The sequence below is a fragment of the Perna viridis genome, chromosome 1, assembly GCF_037379345.1.
Source record: "Perna viridis isolate PV_CMFRI_1.1 ecotype Kerala chromosome 1, ASM3737934v1, whole genome shotgun sequence".
In the NCBI taxonomy this organism is placed as follows: Eukaryota; Metazoa; Mollusca; class Bivalvia; order Mytilida; family Mytilidae; genus Perna; species Perna viridis.
In genome coordinates, this window is record NC_142445.1 from 55846596 (window position 1) to 55862424 (window position 15829).

Genomic DNA, 15829 nt, shown 5'->3' on the forward strand with positions numbered 1-15829 from the left:
ATTACTTCCACTTCCTGTTGTTCTGCTTTGAAATAACAAAATAAGAAGCAGAAGAAACTAGTATACAGAAAAATATTTCATGTAACCATATTTTTCGTGCGCATTTAAAGAGAATTTGCTTCGTTTTGTTCAAAACTATATAAAACTTTTCTGATCACGACATGAGACTTGTTGGACTGCAAAATCCAAAATAGTCTGAATAATCGTGATGCTCATGTATTATACTGATAGTCCTTATAATTATGCCCTTTTGTTGGGTGTGGGGGGGGGGGGGTAATTTTTATATTGCTTGGTCACCTCAATGCCTTGGCAAACACCATGATTATCTGGACTAGATGCGAGTTTGCTTTAATTATAAAAAAACATTTTAGTTATATGGTCACTACATACACTAAAAAAAGAAAGGCCTTTACAGATAGTTTCTAATTTTCAGTCAGTGGAAATAATCAAGGCTATAGAAACTATACCAAGCAAAATAAAAAAATTACCTATGCAATTGAAGTGGCAAAATACCAATTTTACTTTATTGCTTGTTGAAAAAGGCTTTGAGCTTCAATTCTGGCTAATATATTTCTTCAAGTATATATTTTCACAAGGTATTAGGTCAATGGAGAAACGTTTTATATTACAATAAGGGTGTCATGCATATATTAATGCTGTAAACCTGATTCAGTTTGCAAAATATGATGCAATACTGTCCATTCACTCATTGTCCCACCTTCCTTTTCAAAAGTTGGCAGGTATGTAATAAGAATACAAACATACAAGAAAATAAAAAAATGAAGGAAGATATTTCTGACTTAATGCAAACATAAATCTTGAAAAAACTAAGAACAATGTCCCTTTTTGGTTAAAAAAAAAAAAACATGCTACGCATTAAAGTGCCCTCTTCCCTATGCCCCTCTATTTGCAAATCCTAGCTAGAACACTGAATGGGGTGAGTAGGGATGGCAACAAAAATGGAAACCTTAAATTAGCTTGTTTTGTTTTTTGTTCTATGTGAAATAAAAAAATCTTGCTTTCCTAACAATTAATTTGCTGTCTAAGACTACCCTGTGAACTTAAATAAAGATTTAATTTGTAGGTACTGGCTAGGGTTGCTCACATGCATTTTGTACAAGTACATGTTAGTAACAAAGCATCAACAACATAAAATTAAGCTTTTTAAATATTTCACAGGACTGAATTAATTTACTTCTGGTTTGATTTCACTAATTATTGATAATGCTATTGAAATCATTATTTTGATTAATATGCAGTGATGATGGTTGTTTAATAGGTTTGAAATCATGTTTAAATCATATGAATTAAAACAATTGTGTACATGTTGATAGCAGCACTTGTCCCTTGTACATTGTAATTACATTTAGGTCAGGCCAAATAGGAAAAGATGTATGTTTTTTTTACTCTACCCAACTGTACAGTTTCTCTTTTTGTCATTTTTTTATAAGCACTGTTAAAGTCAGAATGATTCTCCCATAAATAACTTGACTAGATGTGAAAAAATAGTAAAATAAATAAAATTCCTGCTTGCCTTCTCTATTTTTTTTTCAGTGGTGTAAAGGAAATGTACATATTTTTTGCCTCATTACTTCAATTTGACTCATACAGATGACAGAAATGGAAGAAGCAACAAATCTTGGTTCAATCTCAGAAGAAGAAAATGTTGAACAACCTTGCCATAGCAAGACTGTAGACCATGCTAAGGATCTCCCTTTGATGTCAAACATTACAGATATACATATCACTCATTACATTTTACAGTTAAAATGTCAGATAGAATCTAAGACGTTAGAAGGGAGTATACTGTTGTTTAAATGTTCTGATGTAGTATCATGTTGGAAATGTACAAAGAAACCAAAAACTATTAAACAATCCAAACTGTTTCCATGGAAATATACTTATAGTCCTGGGAAATTTGATTCTGGACAGACAGAACATGACTATAGTACACAAACTTTATGTGAATATCGCAGAAACTTCAGTGAAGTGGAAAACAAACCGGTACAAATTTTAAGTGCAACACAAGTATCCAGCCATCAAAGTATTCAGAAGAATGTGGAAAAGGAAATGACTTCAGTGTCTACATGCATTAAATCTTCTAATGCACAAACTGAAAGTAAGTCTAGACAAAGTGGTTCATCAGAATGTTTTAAACTTGTTTTAGACTGTTGTGATATTGAAGTAGACATTATAGAAGAAGTTGATTTACCTCTGACCTCTGTGAATACTGTCCGAAACCAGTATGATAGAGGTTCCTTCAACAAACTTGTGACATCTGTGAAATGTGTTTGTCAGCTCCAGTGGGAATATGGTAATCATTCAATATCCATATGGAAGGAAGGGGTCTGTGATGAAAAGCAATTCCCTGACATGATCAGAATCCAATATAAAACTACACCTAAGGGACAGTCATTGAAATGGACTGTAGATCAGAGTAAAAGGTATGAAACTGTATAGAGCTAGAGAATGATAGTATACAAGAAGTATATGACGGCTTAAAAAGTTTCTTTTTTACAAATGGCTAATAACTTGCAAAAACAAGTAACTATGGTAATTGACATTTTAATCACTTCATTGTATGCCTCACTCTAACTATTGCAGTCTGAATAATAAATGATATGAACAAATAAAAACTGAAACATGGTTTCTAAAATATCCATTTTTTTCCAAGAAAAGTTGATAAGTTGAACATACATGTACATGTACCTTTAAAGGCTCAAATTTACTTTTATTTCAGTAATTGTATGTACATGTTTATGTAGATATCTAAATAAGGCCAAACTTAAAATAATGTTCATATCCCCTGACCAGATCCTACCTCCTGGCTTTGGGTAGCTAGGTAGAAAAAAACATAGTCGAAAAAGTGAAAAATGTAGTGATTTTATTTTAAAGTCTTGTCAGAGAATGGCAATAAAATTATTTGGGTAGGGCCAATTTTTATGGATAGGTATGGTAAGGGGAAACAAACTTAATTTTAATTTTGGCCTAAGGCCTTGTCTTATGTTTTTGTTTCATTTTGTGTTTCAGATGTTGCATGTTTACTCATGGCCATTGGATTAACAACAGATCATTTTTTCCATCCCAAGATGCACCTGTAGCTATGGCAACATGGGAAGCTGAGATAGAAGTACCAACTGACATGTCTGTTGTAATGGGTGGTGATGCAATTGAAACTACTACTCATTTAGACACAGGTATATAGACATAGAAAAATTGCCCCAATTTTATGATAAAATAGTGAAATCAGGGTATGTCACTAACATTTTATCAACATTGTCCTATCGGACAAGTTGATGAAAATTTTACTTGCCAAAATTGAAATTTAGGTTGTCCTTCAGTAAATTCATATTGAAAAATAAGTAAAATTTGGTTGTACCCTGGGCAAGTATGTTCAAATTTTACTTGTCTGAATGGTATTTTCACTTGTCTCAGGCAAAAGCACAACCTTTAACAACATACCCTAGAAATACTTGCATCAAGATACCTTTTTAATGTACCGGTATTGTATTAATAATATATTTGAAAACTGAGGATAATAACTGAGAACTGAATTACTGTTCAATCCTTTTTTCCTTGAAATTTACTGTTATGATCCAGACTAGAGTAAGTGATTTCAGTCTAAATATTTAAGAGGAACCCATTAGCAAATGACTACCAAAAAAATTTGTTTTGTATTAAAATTTTCACAGATCAAATCAAATTGTATATTGAAATTTCATTTTTTTTCACATTGGATGTGTTTGACTCCTATACTTAATGTATAGATTTTTCCCAGAATGGTGCCTACTACAGTAAATTTTTTTGTCCTCTATTGACTCTTGATAATTGTTGCTTCTTATTCAGAATCTGGTTGGAGAAAAGAATATTTTTACAGCTCTATGGATATGCCAAGTTCTACATTATCTATAGGTATTGGTCAATGGAAATGTGAGGAAATAGGCTTAAGGAGAAAAATTAAAGTGTAAGTTCCATGCACTTAAGTATATTTCCAAGTGATATATTGTCACTGATAGAATATATTAACATTTGACCAAGAAGTTATTAACATAAATTGTGTGAACCCACCAAGATCAGGATGTTGCTTGCTTTGAGTCAAAACTATTAATTTTTATTTTGGTTTTATTTTTCATGAACTGAATTTTTTTTTACAAAATTCTGTGTTGTAGAATACAGACAGTGACAAAGCACAAACTTTACAACAACAAAAAAATGGTACAAAATGTATAAAGTTGCTTCTGCAAAGCCTCATATTTTCTGGTGGTTCTAAGCCCCATTTAAGATCAGTGGAATGTCTATATAACCTTTCAGAATGAATGAAATTTAGAGTCTACAAAGATAGTGAGTTGATCATGAAATTTCTCACAAATCAATTTTCATATTTTTAGTTTCAAAGCTTGCCAAACTATTAATGCATTTTATGCATCATTCGGTAGACATTTTAGATATCTTCTGTCTATGATGTCACCAGTTGTTATATGAGAACAAGATAACATAGCTTTTGGTTAATGCGATTTTATAGACAATGTGAGCAGTTACTCCTTTGTATTTCAACCAATAAGCATCTGAGAGCTCAAACCTTTCTAGAGAGGAGTAATTTTTTTCCTACATTGGTCAGGAGGTGTGAAAATTGATCAAAAATTAGAGAAATACTATGTACATGTACATGCAGTATTTTCAGAATAGGAATAATTCTTTGACATGATTTAATTATATGTACCTTTGAATATAGCATAATAGAAGACAGTAAAATGTTATGTTCTTCTGACATTTACATCAATTAAGTTGCCTATCTTGACAGGGTTTTTATTTGCAGATACGATTTAGTGTTATCATTTTTCTGTTAATGGTGAAACAATACTACAAATTGTTCAGTGTGCATCTCAATTTTTGTCATTTTTCAATTATTTAGAAATGGTCATTGCCAATCATCATGATTTAGATACTGAAAATGTTTTTCTTACAATTTACAAGATTTGTATTCATACTCCATGAAAAATAAAGTGGCATAAAGTTTTTTAATGCAAGTCAAATTTGACTTTAAATAGATATTTGATTCATTGAATTTTGTTGTACATTTGGTGAAGTAATTATAATTTAATCAATTACATTGAAAGTAATCAGACTTATCTCTGCCTTTAATAGGTTCATAATCTTAAAATAATGTGTACAACAACTCTCTTTCAGTCACCAGACTCAGGGTTTCATTCACAGAACAGTTGATGTCAAGTTAAAGTCATGTCGCATTATTGGACCAGAGACTATTGTAAATATGGCCCATTCATATATACAAAAGTATATTCCAGTCTGTCTGTCTGAAGCAAACAAGATTCTTGGACCTTATCCATTCAAAAGGCTTGACATACTGATAGTACCTCCATGTTTTGACAGTTTGGGGATGGCAAGGTTAACTATATACCTTTAGATTTAAGATTCTTCTTCCTGTAATTATCACTGTTTATTTCATATCAGAGAATCTATTCCTATTGCCTTCAACATTGATAATGCTGTTGCTTGCGACTCAAGGTGTTATCAATATTTCAGACAGTATTACTGTCTCTTTGGCAGTTCAATAATTATAATAATGCCCTTTATGTATGCAACTATTGTATAAACAATCAAATGTAATCTAACATAGGATTCAGAAGAAACATAACTATTTTGATATGATTTTGTTTTCTACATGTTTGTTAAAGTCCTAATATTCTGTGGGTTTGTTCTGAAAGAGTCAAACAAAAGAATTTAATATTGGTATTCACTACTTATTTGCCAGACATGCAGCATATAGGAGAGTTATGAGTAGTAGGATGGAGTCAAAATCATGTATCTAGGTTGGGTGATATGCCAACCTGCAAGTTGTTGCTTCTGTGGGCTAGCACATAAAATATCTGGCTCAGCAGATTGGATTAATTCTTTGCAGGATCTGTTCACTTGATTACCGGTATGTTTTTGCAATGTCTGAGATATCTGTCATAGATGGTTAAACTACCATCAATCATTCAATTTGTTATTATACCCCACTTGAAAAATGGGAGGTATATCCTATGATAATAATGCTGTCCATCCATCGGTTCTAAACCACAACTCTTCTAAAATCAATGAATAGAATTCAATGAAACTTCACAAATTTTTTATCAGGTGATGCCATTGTGCACTTCCTATTCTGTTTTTTTCCATCAGATTGACTTTTTGAAGTTTCCAATATGGTTTCTAGGGAGGGGGAGTGTGGGGTATCATTTAGTGACCTTTGCTCACAGTTTTGTTTTATTTTTGGTATTTAGTAAACTACATGTACAATCTGCCTAGCTGAAATAGAATTTTGTATAATCAGGCACTAACTGTTAGTCCTAAATACTTTATTATATTTTAACCTGTGTTTCTATTCAAAAAAGTTTAGTGCCATGATTCAACACATTTTCAAATATAAATGCATACTTTGAAATTTCAAATGCATTTGAACCTTGATATTTGTGTTACAGCCAAGATGTTTACATATACGGATTCTCTGTATGTTCTATGAACTTTGACTGCAAATTACACTTTATGGATTGGATATATCTCTAGTACCTATGTTAACCTTTCACAAAGTTCAGGATTTTACTGATTTTTTTCCATAGAATACTGTGAAAATTACAGATTGTCATCAAGTAGTATAAACAGGTCTGTTATATTTGATGTGTTTCATTTGGTAATTTTTTTCAGTCCAAGTGTGATGTATATTTCTCAATCCTTACTGACAGGAGATTGTTCAATGTTTGTGAGATTGGCCCATGAATTGTGTCATTCCTGGTTTGGTTTAATAATAGGACCAAAAGATTGGACAGAGGAATGGCTGACAGAAGGGTTTTGTAGTTACTTGGAGGATGTTATTCATATTAATGTCAAGATGGTAATAAACCTCAAATACTGTAAACGTATGTTGTTCTAGGCACTACAAAACTTCAAACTGACTTGTTTTAAGTATGAACATATTTCCTGTGTCCTTTGTATTTGTAACCAACTTCATCATAGTATTGGGATTTTATGATGTCACAAACCGTTAAGAATATTGTCGGACTTCAATATTTTGTCAAGTATTGTGGTGCTAGGACCTGTTATTGATAATATGATGTATAGTTCTATACACTACTATGCTTAAAGAATCTACCTCTTAAAAGTGGAGTTTAAGGCTATTATGCTTTTCCAGTGTTGACAGCTTCTAATTAAATCTACTTTAATCAGTTTACATGTATTTGGTCACTGAGTTTATAAATTGTGAAATTTCCTTATCAACATTTTTGTTAGGTTGACATAAATAGTCTTTATTTTGATGTCTAGCAATGGAATTTTTTTAAATATTTTTACTTGCTTTTGTTATTCTGTACAGTTTTCTATCACATATTCTGAACAATGAATGAACTATGCTTTCTTTAAAGGCACTAGGTAAAAGCAGTCTACAGGAGGCTATAGAAGAAACAGAAATTAGGAAATATCTGAAGTATAAAACTCTGGAGAATGAACTTCAGACAACTGATTCTGACCTTCAGATGCTGAGGTAGGACCTGGTTAGGTTAAAGGAGGGAATCAAGAAAAAAGGGGGATATAACTCCTGGATTACCATTATTCATATTAACAAATTGAATCAGGTGTAACAAATTTGATCCATGAAATAACCAACCTAGAAAAAGAGTTGTCAGTTATATTTTACTTAGTGAATTGTTTCCCTTAATGAAACCTGTTATATTCACCAAATATGTTAAAAAAAAATTCATGTGTTGAGAATTTATATCAACTGCATTTGTGTTGAAAATTAAGTTTGTTTTGTCAACCACTGGCTGAAAGCATTCTCAACTGTTACTAATTCCCAACAATTGGATTTAAATTGGTATTTAAGGTCCTAGATTTGCTATTATTTGTTACCATGCAAGGAAGGACAACTTATATTTTTGTCATACCTTATTTTCAGACCAAATAAAAATAGTTCAGACAATCAAAACACAGTCTCTCATTATGTCAAAGATGGTATGAATCCTGATAAAAGATTTCTACAAGTTCACTATTTAAAGGTAAATATTGCATCTTGTTATTGCAGTAAAAATGTACTTATAAGTTATAGATAAATAATTTAATTTGATTTGTTATAAGCCTTTTGATTGGATATTTCTCTTCAGGACTGGTTATTTTCCGTAGAGTTAAAATAATACTGTGACATTATTAAAATTGATTGGTCCACGGTCCACAATTCAAATAATGCCAAAGTAAATAAGGCCTAGATGAAGAAACAAATCATATTTTTGTCTGGAATTGATTAGAAATTAAATTATTAGAATTGTTTCTAATATATTTCTAAGTTATTATAGGATTAAACAGCTATTTTTGGTCATTCATGCATGTATGAGCGGATCTCAGAGCTCGTTCATGTAATGTTTGGGAGTAGAGAGATCCATTTATACATGCATGAACGACCGAAAATAGCTGTTTAATCCTTATAATTCTATCCTGACAATTGAGAATTATTATTTTAAATGTGTTGATCCGGTAAATGTATTTATAGAATCTAGTTCTGGGACAATTTAATTTTCGGGTGAATTCACTTGTAGTTAGATTTTAAGCATTTATAAGTTTCTTTACCCGAGCTGAATATTACTCTCTAAGCAAACTGTAAAATCGGTAAAATCAATGTGGATGTAATAAACTGTTCTGACGGCTATATTGTTTAGGTTGTTGCCACACTCTTTCTAACTACATGGCCGCCATATTGGTTTCAAGTTGACTGGTAAAGTTTATGCAAGTATGAACTTTCTGGCAAAGACGTTCTCGACTAATTAAAAATGACTATAAGCATGAAGAATCTTATGATTAGAATTATGCTTGCATAATGATTTTTGAAACATTTTATCATCTGCCTTTTTCTACCATTAAATGGCATGTTGTCACTAAATGTCCAATGAATGCCATGATTTTTCTTCTTCTTTTTGTCTTGTAAAATGATGTTGCATTCGCAAAATATTTTCATATGTCATTACAGTCAATGCTGAACTCACCTATTTCTAAAATAGTTCAACTTAAAAATAATCAGATAGTTTGTATTTTATCATCAATGTAACAATATTGTATCATGTAAAACAGGATAAGAAGTTTTTTTTATGATAGAGACATGTACATTGTATGTAGTGTTTTTATGATAGAGACATGTACATTGTATGTGGTGTTTTATGATAGAGACATGTATTTGTATGTGGTGTTTTTATGATAGAGACATGTACATTGTATGTGGTGTTTTATGATAGAGACCTGTACATTGTATGTGGTGTTATGATAGAGATATGTACATTGTATGTGGTGTTTTATGATAGAGACATGTACATTGTATGTGGTGTTTTTATGATAAAGACCTGTACATTGTATGTGGTGTTTTATGATAGAGACATATACATTGTATGTGGTGTTTTATGATAGAGACATGTACATTGTATGTGGTGTTTTATGATATAGATATGTACATTGTATGTGGTGTTTTTATGATAAAGACATGTACATTGTATGTGGTGTTTTATGATAAAGACATGTACATTTTATGTGATGTTTTATGATAAAGACATGTACATTGTATGTGGTGTTATGATAGAGACATGTACATTGTATGTGGTGTTTTTATGATAAAGACCTATACATTGTATGTGGTGTTTTTATGATAGAGACATGTACATTGTATGTGGTGTTTTATGATAGAGACATGTACATTGTATGTGGTGTTATGATAGAGATATGTACATTGTATGTGGTGTTTTATGATAAAGACATGTACATTTTATGTGGTGTTTTATGATAGAGACATGTACATTGTATGTGGTGTTTTTATGATAAAGACCTGTACATTGTATGTGGTGTTTTATAATAGAGACATATACATTGTATGTGGTATTTTATGATAGAGACATGTACATTGTATGTGGTGTTTTATGATATAGATATGTACATTGTATGTGGTGTTTTTATGATAGAGACATGTACATTGTATGTGGTGTTTTTATGATAAAGACCTGTACATTGTATGTGGTGTTTTATGATAGAGACATGTACATTGTATGTGGTATTTTATGATAGAGACATGTACATTGTATGTGGTGTTTTATGATATAGATATGTACATTGTATGTGGTGTATTTATGATAAAGATGTGTACATTGTATGTGGTGTTTTATGATAAAGACCTGTACATTGTATGTGGTGTTTTATGATAGAGACATGTACATTGTATGTGGTGTTTTAATGATAAAGACGTGTACATTGTATGTGGTGTTTTATGATAAAGACATGTACATTGTATGTGGTGTTTTTCTTTCAGGGTTATTTTCTCCTGTGTTATTTGGAATCATTTGTTGACAGGAACAGATTTGTTGCTATGCTCCACTCCTATGTGATAACTTTCTACAAGGAGCTGGTTTCATCACAGGTACATGTTTTGATCATTTACCAAAGTAATAAAAAAGTAGAAATAGGGACATAGAGAGAACTACCATATCAAACAGTGAAAAATATACCATACTACAAAACACAATTATATACTCTGGAAAGAATTGCTTGAACAAAGTTTTCACGCTATCCAATAACATTGTGGACCATCAAATACAGGGTCAAGTTCATTGTGGAGTAATATTGAATAACTGCTCATTAGTTGTTGTCCTATTTTACTCAGAATATTAGGACAGATGGGTATATGTGATCTACAGATCATATTTCACTAGTTGATGAATAATATGAACTTTGTTGCAATGTCTTTATTCATGATGTAATTAGTTCTTTATTGAATTATCTGAACTCTTAATTTTTTTTCTTTATTATTAGGATGCAGTTTCTTTCATGTTTAATGTTATACCAGAGTACAGGTAATATACTGTTTAATGGTCAGAATATTATTTAAAGTTTCAAAGAAAAGAAAACAAGATAGTCGAGCAACAAAGTCAAGAGACTAATTCAAGATGCTGATTTTTATATAGATAGTACAATTGATGCTTCAAAGCTTATTAATTAATTTAATTGTTTATGTAACATCTCCTCTGATTGGTCGAAATGTTTCATCTCATAACAACATAGACATAGTTTCACCATATGATATGACACCATATAACATTTGCTGATTACTTTTTAATTAAGTTCTGAATTTAAAGAAATTGAAATAAAAAGAATTACTGATTTTTTTTCTATTCAAAATAACTTCAATATTAGTGGTGTGCACAGGAAAAAACTTGCTACATTATTTTTTATTTAGTATGCATTATGTGATTGAGATTATTTCTTCATAGACCAAAAAGATATAACAATTTTTCCTTCAATGAAATGTGTTTTAATTGCAAACCTGTACATAAATGTGAAAGCCTCATCAATGCAGCTTTTTTTCTAAATCCTTGGCTTTACAAAATAATGATTTGAGAAAAAATGTTTTATTTGTTTTATGAACAGCATGGTTTATAAAAAAATGTAAATCAGAACTTTTAGAGGAATGTTACAAAAGTGCATGCCATTATGACCCAAGTAAGTGCTTTGAATTTTCTTCCAAGTTTATATTCCTGTTGTACAGTTTATGATTTTATTACAGAGATAGAGGTTTAACAGTTGAGGGAATAATTCAAGACTGGTTAGATGCCCCAGGGATGCCAGAGGTAAGACTTTTTTTTTTTTCATTTCATGGTGGTACAAAAAGCAGAGAGTTTTCTGCGGATCCGTGGATTTCCACTTTTTTGGCGCAATTTTGGTCATTTTTGAGATCAGTGTAAATTTTATGAGAAAAGTTTAGAGGGGTGAGGTCTGATTTTGACCATTTTTTCCCAGTTAGTCCATGCATGACACTTGGTTGTCTTTCTGATTAAATAAAAATCATCCAGAAAATTATGTCAGTAAAATTGACCTGTTTTCTGGATGATTCTTGGCATATTTTATTCGAACATTCCTGATGGTTTTGTAAACTTTGTTAATTGGTTCTGTAGTGCATAGTACCCTTATTGGATTCTGGTAACGACTGAATCGTGAACCAGTCTGGACTTGTTTAAAAATGGAAGTTTTAGAGAGAAAGGACGAACTTCAAGTGAAGGAGATCGCTTTTGTCTTGTTTCTCCAAGTTTCTTGATTTGACAATTATAAAGTGTGTCAATATTAAATAAATCAGTAGTTTGCATTTTCTCAAATAAATGCACAAAAAGGAGAGTTCGCCAATCTCATTAGTGATGTCATATTCACTAATTTGCATATCATTAAGTGCCAAGTTGGTTTGCAAATAAACAATTGACAATTTCATGATTAGAATCCCAATTTTCAAAACATTATAACTTTTTATTTTATATCCAGTTTTGGTTCTGTAAAATATTTCATTTAGATAAAATACTTCATATTTTGTATATGGGAATTTATAACACTTTTAGTCCAATTACTGAATAGGAGAGTTCGCTAATCTCATTAGTGATGTCATATTCACTAATTTGCACATCATTAAGTGTCAAATTGGTTGGCAAATAGACAACTAAATAAACAATTGACAGTTTCATGATTAGCATCCCACTTTTCAAATCTTTATAACTTTGTTATTTTATAGCTGTAAAATGTTTCATTTAGATAAAATAATTCATATTATGTATGTGAATTTATGATTGTTTTACTTGAAAAAATAAATTTGTAGTGATATTTATATGTAAACTCCTATTTTTGTATAAAATTATAATTAAAATCTTATGTACATATAGTCTAATAACTGAATATTTATTTAAAAATTCCGTGGATAAAAAGAATTTTATTTGCAATGTTGGGAACCAAAAGAATTTTTCAGTTATCTTTAAAAATGAAAAAGTTATGATGATTTAAAGTTGATACCATATGCCACTCCATGGATTTTTTGCCAACCAAAACCAAATCACAGGCAAGTGATGACATCACGAAGAGCTCTCCTATATTTATTTTAAATTTCACGAATAAAAAGAGCTTTATTGGCAGTGTAGGGAACCAAAAGAATTTTTCAATTTTCTTAAAAGATGAAAAAGTTGAAAAAGAAAAAAAAACCGATGATTTAAGGTTGATGTCCCATGCCACTCAATGGATTTTTTGCCAACCAACACAAAATTGACATCACCAAGAACTATTCTATACTGTAAGTGTAAACAATGTGCAGGTCATGCTAAAAATGGTTAAAAAAACCTGAAATCTCTGAAATCTTCCCGGAGCTTTGTTTCCTGGGCCCCCACCAGGGCTGCACACTTGGACCCTGCTTGGGGGCTTAAGGCTGCCTGCAAACCCATGGTCAGATCTTCAGATTTTTTCAATAAAAGTCACTTTCACGTCTGAAAAAGAAATAAGCCACTTTCAGACCTGTATAACATATTAGTTCTGTGGCATTATGGCCAGTGTAAAAGCAGATGTCAAAAGATTTGTGTTAATGAAACTTGTACTAACAGCACTAAACACTCACTCTGTGGATGATTCAAAACTAATATAAGACCAGTAATGCTGTGTAAGGATGTAAATACAAAACACAAATATCTGTGACTTATAGGAGTTAAATGCACTTCTCATTCATGCCTTGGACATTCATACAAAGATTTTTTTTAAAATCAGACAAAAAAGTTATATATTATAAAACATACAAATCATTATCTTGTATAATCTTGTATCAGCTTGTATCTTGGTTTGTATTATGTAAGTGAGTGTTTCATGTGAATGATAAGTGAATATTATGTGAATAATGAGTTTTTATCATGTTAAGCTTGTATCTTAAAAATGTGCTTATAACATGTGAGTCAGAAGCTTGTTACATATGACTTTTCAGCTTGGAACATGTGAACAATATGCAAGCTTTGTGAAAGCCATGAGTTTGTGAACATCGTGCTTCACATGGCATTACATATTTTAAGAGGTTTAATAATCCTTTATGTACATTTTTTAAAGGTTTTGAAGAACTTTGATATCTCCAGGGAGAACACCCAGTATATTAATGTAGAGAAACAGGTAAATAAGATTTTTATTGCAAATGTTCTATTTGAGCAACCAAAATGCATTGACAGTATATTTATTTATGAGGTATTGTCATTTACAGTATATATCACTGGCTCTGCCTGCTTTTGTACCCTTGCATGAACTATTTGTTTATCATAGCATTACTGACAGGGGCCACTAGTGGGGAAGAAATGTAATTAACATGTCGTATTAAAATTAAACTTACCGTAATCTAAAAAATGGTTAGGATTTCAGTAATAAGACAATAGCAGTACATTGACTAGAAATAAAAACAATATACAGGTACTAATTTGGCAGGAAAAAAAGCTTGGCACTACCTCAAGTTTCACCCTGATTCTAGGCCTCATCTGTATATTGTTTTTATTTCAAGTCAATACACTGTAATTGTCTATTAACAAAACATTCTTGGATGATTAGTTATGTCTGGCAGCATGATCTGATGACTAAACCCATACAACTTCATTTTAAGCGATAATTCTTGTTGTGTCTCTATAAAAAAAATATATCTCTCAGATTGTACTATTGAAGAAGAAGATTTTATTTCACAAAATTTTAACCAGTAAAAAAGATTTCTTATCATGTAGATTACTCTGAGATTATAATCAGTCATCTTTTCTTAATTGTGTTAAAGATTCATTAGACACATTTTAACCATATATATAAGTATGTTGTTATTGTTAATAAATTATCTGTTGTGGCTCATAGTGTTTCTATGTTGACACCTCCTAAAAGTGGAGTTTAAGGCTATTGTGCTTCTCCAGTGTTGACACCCCCTAATAGTGGAGTTCTAGCCTATTGTGCTTCTCCAGTGTTGATGCTTTCTAATAGTGGAGTTTTAGACTATTGTGCTTCTCCAATGTTGACACCTCCTTATAGTGGAGTTCTAGGCAGTTGTGCTACTCCAATGTTGACACCTCCTTATAGTGGAGTTTTAGGCTATTGTGCCTCTCCAATGTTGATGCCCTCTAATAGAGGAGTTTTAGGCTATTGTGCTTCTCCAGTGTTGATGTCCTCTAATAGAGGAGTTCTAGGCTATTGTGCTACTCCAATGTTGATGCCTTCTAATAGTGGATTTTTAGGCTATTGTGCTTCTCCAATGTTGACACCTCCTTATAGTGGAGTTCTAGGCTGTTGTGCTACTCCAATGTTGACACCTCCTAATAGTGGAATTTCAGGCTATTGTGCTTCTCCAATGTGGATGCTTTATAAAAGATTATTAAGCTTAATAATAGAATTGAACTTTTCTTTTCTTTTTTTGTCTGTCAGTTAAGGTTTGAGAACCACTTTTATTTGAAGACCACTGTTTCAGTACTTGCTTTGTGGAAAAACATTTCTGAAAAAAATATGTGTTTATTAAGCTAATCCTTTACATTTCAAACAGTTACTGTTTAATATTAAAAAAAAAAAAAGAACAAATAAGTAAATGTAAGTTGAACTGTATAATTTTAAAAATTTTCAAACCATTAAATATTTTTGTGTATAGGTCTCAAAGATGAGAATGGCCTACCCAATCGAAGGTTGTAGGAAAAGAAAGAAAACTCCATCAACCCAGCCTACCAAACTGGTATTAGATGATGTATGTACATCTTTGTTTTGAACATACATTCCAACCTCGTTAAGTCGAAGTCGAGGGGACCATGCAAAAATGTTCAAGTTATCCGAGGTTCGAGTAATCCAAGGTCGAGGATAAACCAGAAATACTAGTAGTATAGTCAATGATTGTTTCTGCATTTACATCATTTCTTGTGCTTGTACATGTACATGTATTTAATTTAAAAGGTACTTCCTGATGTCGGAAGATATTTGTTTTTTTGTATATTGTAGATCATGGTTGAAATACTGAACGGCA

At 31.4% G+C, this 15829-nt stretch overlaps 1 protein-coding gene across 6 annotated transcripts in view; it reads left to right on the forward strand.

The window, feature by feature from the left end:
* The window catches only part of LOC148629468 (aminopeptidase O-like), a 20242-nt gene continuing 4413 nt past the window's right edge, over positions 1-15829 (forward strand). Inside the window, exons 1-13 of one of the 6 annotated variants that reach the window (XM_088551650.1) lie at positions 1-81; positions 1612-2444; positions 3031-3197; positions 3847-3964; positions 5188-5406; positions 6703-6889; positions 7416-7534; positions 7946-8045; positions 10328-10435; positions 10828-10868; positions 11579-11642; positions 13912-13971; positions 15464-15556. In XM_088551650.1, coding sequence (XP_088407776.1) covers positions 1612-2444; positions 3031-3197; positions 3847-3964; positions 5188-5406; positions 6703-6889; positions 7416-7534; positions 7946-8045; positions 10328-10435; positions 10828-10868; positions 11579-11642; positions 13912-13971; positions 15464-15556 — 2109 coding nt within the window. In that variant the 5' untranslated portion in view covers positions 1-81. Of the gene's footprint in view, positions 2445-3030; positions 3198-3846; positions 3965-5187; positions 5407-6702; positions 6890-7415; positions 7535-7945; positions 8046-10327; positions 10436-10827; positions 10869-11578; positions 11643-13041; positions 13118-13911; positions 13972-15463; positions 15562-15829 lie in introns of those variants that run through there. The other 5 variants (XM_088551667.1, XM_088551642.1, XM_088551640.1 and 2 more) reach the window with 5 other exon arrangements.